Here is a 10,419-nt window from a genome sequence, read left to right as displayed (position 1 = left end):
AAATCAAATTTCTGGCCGCCACTTTCTTTTCTCATGGGTACCGAAGCTAGCTCCACCCCATCAGTCACATCTGTTCTCGAAGGTGAAGCAAATCCATCCTCTGTCATCCATACTCTCCCAATCAAAACATCATCTCTCACACTTGTTCACTTCCCCTCTTCTCTGAAACTATCATCCACCAATTACATGAGCTGGAAAACTCAAGTTGAGGCTTTACTACAGGGTCTGAATCTTTACAAATTTATAGATGGTACCCACACCCCCCCCCCCATCACCAACCATCATTGATGGCGCTTCCATCCCACATCCTGATTATTCAATTTGGTTTCGCTAGGACCGACTTCTATTTGGTGCACTTGTCGACACTCTATCTCCTGCTATTGTCCCTCTCATAACCAATGCTTCCTCATCCTTAGAAGCTTGGAACATCTTATCAAACACATATGCAAACCCCTCCCGTGGTCACATTAAGCAGCTCCAATACCGCCTCAAACAATCATCCAAAAATCCTGACCAATCAATCACAAATTACATGCAATCTGTCAAAACAATAGTTGATGAACTCAATATCCTAAGCAAGAAGCTCGACACAGAAGACATAACCGATGCAGTCTTAAACGGCCTGGACTACACCTCCTATAGAACAATTATTGATGTTGTCCATGCCAGAGATAACCCCATTTCATTCATGAGTTACATGAAAAACTCATTAATCATGAACTCTCTTTGGCTCAACAATCCCCTACCAACACCAATATCCATCAACCACTAACAGCCTTTGCTGCTAACAAACGACCACAAAACAAAACATGGAACTATTCATCATGGCTTGCTTATCAGGCGTAATTCATCACTTCAACTTCATGCTTTTACTGATGCTGATTGGGCAGGTGACAAACAAACCTACAGGAGTACCACTGGTTACATAGTTTATTTGGGATCTAATCCTATCTCTTGGAGTTCCAAACGTCAACCAACATTAGCACGATCTTCTACTGAAGCTGAGTTCAGAGCCGTCGCCTCTACTACAACAGAAGTCCAATGGATCATCTCTTTACTGTCTGAACTTGGTTACAAACCTGCTGTTACACCCACCATTTTTTGTGACAATTTGAGTGCAACACATTATTCTGCGAATCCTGTGTTTCATTCTCGAATGAAACACTTGGCACTTGATTTTCATTTTGTCAGAGAAAAAGTTCAAGATAGTACATTACGGGTTACTCACATTAAAGGTGAAGACCAATTAGCTGATGCTCTCACAAAGCCACTATTACAGCAACGATACAATCATCTTCTATCTAAGATTGGACTACTCTCACGATCGTCCATCTTACGGGAGCATATCAACACACATACACGTGCATAACACACTTTCCTTTATATTTGTATAATTTACTTTTCTATTTTGAATTGTAGATAAACACAGACTTAGTCTATTCTTTCTGTTGTAATCTTCCTCATAGTTAGGATATGTACGTGTATATATTTTCAATTGATTCTAAATGGAAATAATCAATTCTAATTACTTAACCTATAGTAAATACATGCAGCTTTTTAAATCTTTAAAAATATTCAAAGTGTTGCACTAAAGTAATGCATTGTTTTAAACAAATAGAAAGATATTTGGTAGAGTTAATTATTTCATCTCATTCATCCATTCATTGCATGAAACCTTGATATATAGTTTGATAAACTGAAATAAGAATAGTTGTCTTAGGATTTGAAGGATTGACTCATGCGAAGAAGAGTAAATCAAAGCTAACATTATAAGTAGTTGTGTTTGGTTTAACACTTGAACACACCATTTTATCAAGTGTGAAAACATCCTTAAGTATAGAAACAAGTAAAATTTGTTCAAATCAATCACTAAAATATAAAATATTTTAAGTTAGCTAAAAACACATTTGATTGAGGTAAATTAACCCATTATTGGTATTTTCTCCACTTAAATATAAAATATTTTAAGTTCGTTAAAAATACATTTGATTGAGGTAAATTAACCTATTATTGCTATTTTCTCCACTTACAACGTTTAAAAGTAAACAATACAAATATAAGCATATAAAATTCATATTAAAACAATAATTTGTTTTTTAAGTGATCAATTTAAAAATTTGTGCATTTGAATATAGTATAGGTCGAAATGACATTTGTTATATTTGATCCTTTTCATTTATAGTTAATTTTTATGTTTATATACTTGACTCGGTAAAAATAAAATATAAGATTGAATATGTCTGCATACACACACCATTCTTATCAATCAATCAACATAATGTTTCTTAGTAATTTGATTCATTTTTTTTGCCTTGTTTGTAAACATCACATTACATGGCAATAGAAGTGATTCATAAAATTGTAATTGTTGTTATATTTTAATGGTTTAATATTGGATAAAAGTCACAAGTTATTATCGTTTGACGATTTGATGGGTATATAAGTTATGTTGCATAGATTGATAAAATGGTGAACATATGTTGCAAATTTAACAATTTACCCTAATATATATAATACGAGTTGAATTATATTATCATTAATAAGTTAAAATGTTAAATTTGATTGCACATATAAAAATGTTTATATTTTGTAAAAGTCATGTTTTATGTTTACGATGTTTACAGATAAATTGACTTGTTTGAAAGACAAATACAACTACAATCGTTATAGATGTTCTCATCCATTGTCGCAATAGCCGTTTTGCGTTCCATTTAGCGTTTTAACCACCGCCATTGGGATAAGTGGAGAGAGAGTGAAAAAGACTAGTATATCAACATACTTTTTAAACAGGGGCTAATCATGCTAAACCCATATCTCAAAGACTCAACTGTATTTCTGAATAGTTAAAGGGTCAATTGATAAACGACTAATTCCTATTTTCGTTCAAAGAATTTTCAAAGTCAAAGCAGAGTATAGACTGGTCAGAGATTAACAACCCATTTCCCCTTCAAATCCTTCCTCCTCTCATCTGTCTGCAAGACTGCAACTCCAAACCAATAGATCAAAATTCTTTCATTTGGATCCATTAATCAATCTCTACCCTGATCTGTAATCTTCTGTATTATTTATAGTTCTTAGCCATGAATAGTAATCCAGCTACGCCGATGAACGCAAACGCTCCGTCGTCAAGCTCCGGTGGCGCTGGATCCCCTGATTCAACTGCTCCAAGGAGAAATTCGAAACGACCTAAATGTATATTCCTCTTTTATCCTTGATAGGTTTACTTTTCTTTTGCTGGACACTCCAAGTTTCAGATGCAGTCCGTTACTTTTTAGCTATTTGATTAATTCGTTACTTTAGGTGTACTATGTTCAGTTTCTCTTAATCGGGAGGAACAGTTTTTTATGCTACTGTTAGGTATTTGAATTGATTCAGCGCCTACATCTGATTCTTGATGTTGGTTGAGCTCTTAAGAGTTATGAATTAAGAAACCCTAGCATCTTCATCCAGCTAATGGATAAGAGATAAGAGTGGGCAAAGGGAATTAATTTAGGCTGGGTAAAAGTAACATGATGCTTATGTTTCACCTTTAGATTTTTCAAACTATGTAGATATTGAACCATTTAGGGTTTGTTCTTCTGTCCATGCCCTTTGTGTGTGTGTTTGTATATTTTAAGATATCTGTTTGTGTGCCTGATTTGGTGCAAATACTAATTTCCTTTCTTATGGATCCCTTTCAGATTCTAGGTTTACACAGCAGGAGCTTCCAGCATGTAAGCCAATTCTTACTCCAAAATGGGTGAGCATCTTCATTTACCCTACCCCTATGCTTTTTCTCCATCAATATATCAAAAATCAACAAGCTTTAACTCTCTTTATGTTTTGTACCACAGGTGATTTCAGCTTTCATGCTTGTAACCATTGTCTTCATACCAATAGGACTTGCTTCCCTCTTTGCTTCTCGTGATGTATGATTCAAATTTCAATCCCTCTAAATTCATGAACAGTTCCTTTCTTTCTTTCTTGTATTGTTTATTGTTTATTAATTTTGGATTTTTGTTCATTCAAATAGGTAGTTGAAATCATTGACCGGTACGATAATGCCTGCGTACAAGGGTCAAAAAGTCAAAAGGTCCAATATATACAATCCAATGCAAGTAAGACCTGCACCAGAACCTTGACAGTAAGTTCAAATCAACTACTTTCTTGATCATTGATTCATTTTTGCATGATTACATACATACATATACAATTCAAGTTCACATCTATAAGTTTTTCTTTTAATGATATTTTTCCAATGAATGAATGGAAGTTTAGGTCACAAAGCGTATGAAGCAGCCTATATACGTCTACTATCAACTGGACAATTACTACCAGAATCATAGGAGGTATGTGAAGAGCCGAAGTGATCAGCAATTAAGAAACCGTGGTGATGAAAATGACACAAGTTCATGTAAGCCTGAACATAATGCAAATGGGATGCCAATTGTGCCATGTGGGCTTGTAGCATGGAGTTTATTCAATGACACGTATGCATTCTCCACCAGAAACAACCAATCATTACCCGTTAACAAGAGACATATTTCATGGAAAAGTGACAGAGAGGACAAATTTGGCCGTGATGTCTTCCCAAAAAACTTCCAAAATGGAAGTCTTATTGGTGGTGCACATCTCAACGAGTCCATACCAGTAAGAGCCTGTTTCTTTTTTGACTTAATGGGTTAAGCACTTAATCTTCACAGCTATAAATGGCTGTTTCTAATGACTCAGTTGATTAAGCAAAAAACCTAGCTTAAGGTAAAATGGTCATTTAGTCTCATTCAGTGCTCGACCCTCTTTTCTAGACTGAATAAACCGTCTGAATGGGACTAAATTACCATTTTACTCTTTATTACCTATTTACCCAAAGTCTCACAAGCACTATACAGTTTACTAATTACAAATGTAAAAATACCTAATGGGAATCTGTTTGTTTTTATAGTTAAGTGAGCAGGAAGACCTTATTGTGTGGATGAGAACTGCAGCTCTCCCAACTTTTAGAAAATTGTATGGAAAAATAGAAGTGGATATTCAAGCAGGAGAAACTATAACTGTTGTATTAGAGAACAACTACAACACTTATAGTTTTAGTGGCAAGAAGAAACTTGTGCTTTCAACCACAAGTTGGCTTGGAGGAAAGAATAACTTTATTGGCATCGCGTATCTTGCTGTTGGTGGATTATGCTTCATACTAGCTACAACTTTCACTCTCATATATTTAGTTAAACCAAGGTAATATTAATTAATTATATTTTCGGGTGTTCACAAAATCATAAAATTAGCATACTTTATAGAATTATGACACTAATTTTTATTTTTATTTCTATTTCAGGCATCTTGGAGATCCGACTTATTTGTCATGGAACAGAAACCCAGGTGGTCATTGATGTGGGATTCTGATGTTGTATGTATGTATGTAATCTTTTATTTTTTGTTTTTTGAGATAAGACTTGAAGATAGATAATTATTTGTATCATTGAGCACAAAATGAAACATGTATTTTGATGTCATTTGAGTATTACACCGAATGTTACTTGCTGTTAATCCATTTCTTGAATCCTCACAACTTCCATTGCATTTATTTCAAACATAGAAATTCTTGAGATACGAACATATTCTATCTCTATTGTGATTAGTTATACTTACAAAAAGCTGTCTCTAATCATGTAAAAGAAAACCCATTAGAAGTAGATGAAATGGCAGCCGTCATAACCTGTTACCACAAATCAACAAGTAAAGAATTAGTGACTTTATACATTAAGTCTGTTTTTCTTCAATAAACCCACTAAGTCATTAAATCCAGATTAAGTCAAAAAGGAAACAATCCTACACAACTGTCCAGATTAAGTGTTTAACTCATTAAGCTCGTTAAGTAAAAAAGAAACAGTTTCTTACTTGGATCAGCGGTGACAAGCATGGCTGAGCCGCCAAATTCACAGGTGCCTCCGGCGACTTTTGTTCTTTGCCAGTAGCTATTAAACGCATAAGAAGCATGTGCAAACAATGTATCCGGTTGAAAACATTCACCATTTGGTTGCAATGACTCACAATCCGCCCCTGAACCACACGCGTAATTCATAGCTTCTTGGATGATTGGATCTGGTACAGACGGTTTAGCCACACACCACAGGGCGGATTCCGGCGAACTATGAGCTGGCGGTGATCGTGTCGGAGGCGGGTACACAATTGGCGGTTCGAAAAGTGGCGGTGCGGGTATGAACCCTGTAGGAGACGGAAACGTGAATGTTGGTGGGCTCGGTTCGTATGAACCGGAAGGTGGATTGTTGTAAGATCCGCTAGGGGTGGGTTCATAGGTGGCGGGTGGGTTGGAAGATCCGCTAGGGGTAGGTTGGTAGGTGGCGGGTGGGTTGGAAGATCCGCTAGGGGTGGGTTCATAGGTGGCTGGTGAGCCTGGGGTGGTGGTGGTGGTGGTGGCGGGTGGTGTGGAGAAAGAGAAAGGTGGTGTGTAAGGTGTGGAGAAAGAGGAAGGTGGTGTAGGGTAGGAGGAAGATGATGTGGCAGGTGGTGATGGGGTGTAAGATCCGATAGTAGGAGGCAGAGTGGTGGAGGAAGGTGGTGAGAAACCAGGGGGATTGGAGCAATATGCCTCGGGTAAAACCGGAGTAAGTGGATCGACAGGTGGCAATGGTAGATCATCGTGATTAACGATATGATATCCATCTATATCTGTATCTGCAAACACATATGCATGATCAACCAACACCATAGCATAGAGAAATACTAGTAACATGTGGTTCTTGTTCTTGTTCGTGATCATCTTCATGTTTATGAGTGTTATGTGTACATACATACATACATGATTAGCATATGTAATTATGTATACGTGTATAAATTTGTGTGTATATATATGAGTGAGAAATGGGGGAAGATGGAGGTTGGATACTTGGGAGATGGTGGTGGAAATGGGTATGTAAGAGATTCTTGGCTTAAGAATGGATTAAAGAACCATTTGGCATTTGCATTTGCATTTGCCATGTAGTGTAAAATGTAAAGTGGGACCTTTTATTTTGCTTGCTTTCTACTCAAAGCTATGTGACAGGCTCGTAGTAGTAGCAGTAGCATACATGCTAGGCTAAAAGTGTCATACAACACCATAATCCACGATACTTTTAATGGAATGTAGGTTTGGGTATACTTGTTTCATAGTCAAAGACTTTCTTGGATTTGAATCTTTTAATAAGTTATCAAATGTCTTTGTGAAAGTTGTTTGTGAAAGTTAATAATGTGATATTGGAAAATTGAAATCAGATAATAACCGTAATAAAAGTTTTCCAGGTTTCTTTATCATTGTGATTATTATTTTGTATCTTATTATTTCTTATAAAATAGCTAGCGCACACGACAGTTTTTATTATTATTATTATTATTATTATTATTATTATTATTATTATTATTGTTATTACTTTTTTGGATGGTCTCTATAAAATGGACAATTTTTTTTTAATATACGGATCAATCAATCTTGCATTGAATACGATGAAGCCCGAATCAATTTTCTTTGGATTGGATTAAGCCTAGTTCGAAACCTTTTTTTTTTCTTCGGACTTTTCAATCTACAATATTTTTTTGATAATCATGTAATTTTGTTTGTTTGCTTTTTTAGAAAAAAAAAGCATATGATTATTCAAGTTTTTCATTTCTTGTACAAAATTCCAATTTAACATAAACTATATGAGATTAGTGAGACTAACGATATGGTTTGGACCTTTAGTCTTTTAGACCTTGAAAGTTCTAGATTGAGTTGATTTTCACCCATAGTGGTAGATCTTATATTAGACTCTAAGGCTTGAGGGTGTGGGTACGGTTTGACCCTCAGTTTGCGACGTTGGACCAAGGGAACACCGCCCCACCCTATGGTTTGGCTGCATACGGCTAAAACTAGCTGAATCCTCTATTTCTCGATTCTTTATTCTTTTTCTCTTCTTTCAATGCTTTGAACGGTCAAAATGTCTTTTTCCAACAACTCAAACAACCAAAAAACATTCATTAGAAACACTTCAAAACCTTCTTTTGATCAACCGACTTTTTTGTCTCTCATTTATCACTATGGCGGTATGCTACCTTATTATCCATAACAATAATCACAAACAATACCCACGACCACACATCCTATCTGACACCGAATTTAATCCATTAGATTTTTTGCCTCAACCCGAATTCGTTCAAGAAAGTCGAGCAATTTGATTCCAAACCCTAATTCGTTTAAGAAACCCAATCCACCAAAGTACGTAATAAAAGAAAATAGAAGGCGGAGGCCAAAGCATGGAAACCATAGGAATGCTAGGCATTGGCACATGCATGGATCGATGTTTCCGAAGATGTGAATGTTGGAAATGACCAAAAACATAATCATTTTTTGAGGCGAGTTGCAAAAAGGTTCCACAATGGAATGAAGCAAGGAGAGTATCGTACAAAAGACCAAGTGTATTACAAATGGGGGAAGACAACAAGAAAGTCATGTTGTTTAATGATTTGTATAACAACATGAAACGTCAATGACAAAGTGGAGAAAATGATGATGTGATTTTGATGAAAACTCTAAAAGTGTACCAACAAGAAAATAAGAAGAATTTTAACTTTATTGAGTTTTAGAATGTCGTGAAAGATAACAAAAAATGGAAAAAGAGCAAAACATCCGACAGACATATCGATAGTGGTTCAAAACGCTCAAAAACATTCAAATTCGAATACTCTACATCAGATGCTCGTATTAGAATCGACCTCAACAATGATGAAAACGTTTAAGTTACACCACCTTCCCGACCAATGAGAATGGACAAAGTAAAACATAAAAATAAAAGACAAAGCGGTAGATTTAGATGACTTGAAAGTGATGCGAGAAAAGGTAAAGGGTCTAAACGAAAAAATTGACAATTTTTTGCAGATTGCTTCTGAAATAGAGCGTAGGAAACAAAAAGATAGTGACATGAAAATACAAACGCTCGACACAAGTCACATCCCCAGGAAGGAGCTTGAAATTGCGTTGACGATCAAAACCGACCTTAAAAAACGTTATGTTAATTAGTTTGTTGTGTGTTTTTTTATGTTTGCATGTTTTAAAATTTATAGTTATTTTTATTTTCTAAGTTTTTTAGGAGTTTTTTTTAATGTCATGTTCTGGTTTTTTTCTAAGTTGTTTATGAGTTTTTTTTTAATGTCATGTTATGTTTATTTTTTATTTTTTAAGTAATGAAATTCACGTTTTTTTTATTAAAACTGAATTATTTAATAAAATTTTAAAAAATTAATATGTTTGCCGTGGTACCCATACTTAAACGTGTGGCAAGAAACCTTGGTGTTGTGGTAAAAATTAAGTGGCAGAGAAAAAATATATGGTAAGGATGACATTACATCCTCCAGCCTAACACTATACATCATCGTCAATAAGATAAAACATATCCTAAATGGTCTCACACCGCACCCATGACCCCCCTTTAGGGATATCACTTAAATCACAAAGCACCAATGATCAAAACAATGTATCTAATTTTCAACACACGACTTTCATTATAGAATTTGTTCCCAACTGATTGGCTCCCATTTAATGGTCCTACGATCCTTCATTTAAACTCTTTCTAGATATGAGATTTTTTTCCACATTTTCATGCTAAACAAAATAGTTAAAGCATGTAGTGAAATTGATCTCATATTCCACTTGAGTGGTTATAATGGATAATATGAACTTAGATATTGGATGCACTCTGCTATTCAGAAATATAAATTTCAACAGAGAATAACTTTAAGAATACTTAAATCTTACATAAAACAACTTTGTTTTATTTTATAATGGGCAACGCCCTATTTGTATACACATAGACTCTTCGAGAGTCTGGTACACTTATGATTACAAACGGCAAACTTACATTATTATAATCTATTATTACAAGCTATTATTCTAAGACGACAAACACAATTATTCTTCTCATATTATTATAATTACGACAAAAGGACTCACATCACTCTTACATTACCCCCTCCCCCATCTCACACACACGCGCGCACACTTTGTGCTACGAGGAGCTAGAGAGAGCTCGCCAAGGAGCTAGCAAGAGGAGAGATGAAAGATAAAATGGATAGTTGAGTTCTTATTGGCTGTATTTTTTTTTTTTTTTGCAAAATAAATCTTATTAAAACAACTCCTTACCTTATAAAACTCTTTACCTTATAAAAACTCTTAATTATACACAAACCACTATAAATTGAAATTTATCGAGTTTAACCACCATGTTTTTTATAATATAACCATTTAAATTTTGAATTTAAAAAATAAAACAAATTTAATCGTCATGGAAAAAATGGTAAATTCAAACAAAATTGCAGACCGTAACATCCCATGAGTATTTGAGCCTTTTTAATTTTTTTTAAGTATTTAATTAAATTAAATTTATCCTTTTTGAAAACATGGTAAATTCAAACAAA

At 34.9% G+C, this 10,419-nt stretch overlaps 2 protein-coding genes across 2 annotated transcripts; one reads left to right on the top strand and one right to left on the bottom strand.

Annotated features, from left to right (window-relative positions):
• Positions 1 to 2,921: 2,921 nt before the first annotated feature.
• On the top strand, positions 2,922 to 5,527 carry LOC145124090 (ALA-interacting subunit 3-like). Its single transcript, XM_079059311.1, has 7 exons — positions 2,922 to 3,192; positions 3,681 to 3,739; positions 3,834 to 3,908; positions 4,013 to 4,123; positions 4,258 to 4,629; positions 4,922 to 5,211; positions 5,312 to 5,527. The coding sequence occupies exons 1-7, from the start codon at positions 3,081 to 3,083 to the stop codon at positions 5,364 to 5,366; spliced, it is 1,074 nt and encodes a 357-aa protein (XP_078915437.1). The 5' UTR covers positions 2,922 to 3,080; the 3' UTR covers positions 5,367 to 5,527.
• On the bottom strand, positions 5,528 to 6,922 carry LOC145124091 (Carbohydrate-binding X8 domain superfamily protein). Its single transcript, XM_079059312.1, has 2 exons — positions 5,875 to 6,922; positions 5,528 to 5,692 (listed from the first exon to the last, which is right to left on the bottom strand). The coding sequence occupies exons 1-2, from the start codon at positions 6,788 to 6,790 to the stop codon at positions 5,661 to 5,663; spliced, it is 948 nt and encodes a 315-aa protein (XP_078915438.1). The 5' UTR covers positions 6,791 to 6,922; the 3' UTR covers positions 5,528 to 5,660.
• Positions 6,923 to 10,419: the final 3,497 nt, after the last annotated feature.

Source organism: Lactuca virosa, chromosome 7, assembly GCF_052849685.1.
Source record: "Lactuca virosa cultivar CGN04683 chromosome 7, Lactuca_virosa_CGN04683_v6, whole genome shotgun sequence".
Classification (NCBI taxonomy): domain Eukaryota; kingdom Viridiplantae; phylum Streptophyta; class Magnoliopsida; order Asterales; family Asteraceae; genus Lactuca; species Lactuca virosa.
Note: the sequence above shows the minus strand (reverse complement) of the source record. Positions and strands in the feature narration are given on the sequence as shown.

Excerpts from the sequence above, each read along its gene's own strand:
- LOC145124090 (XM_079059311.1), top strand. The coding sequence starts at position 3,081 with ATGAATAGTAATCCAGCTACGCCGATGAACGCAAACGCTCCGTCGTCA. Across the intron at positions 3,740-3,833 it reads CAATTCTTACTCCAAAATGG|GTGATTTCAGCTTTCATGCT; the intron begins GTGAGCATCTTC and ends TTTGTACCACAG. Across the intron at positions 4,630-4,921 it reads ATCTCAACGAGTCCATACCA|TTAAGTGAGCAGGAAGACCT; the intron begins GTAAGAGCCTGT and ends TTGTTTTTATAG.
- LOC145124091 (XM_079059312.1), bottom strand. The coding sequence starts at position 6,790 with ATGTATGTACACATAACACTCATAAACATGAAGATGATCACGAACAAG. Across the intron at positions 5,693-5,874 it reads GCTTGTCACCGCTGATCCAA|GTTATGACGGCTGCCATTTC; the intron begins GTAAGAAACTGT and ends TTGTGGTAACAG.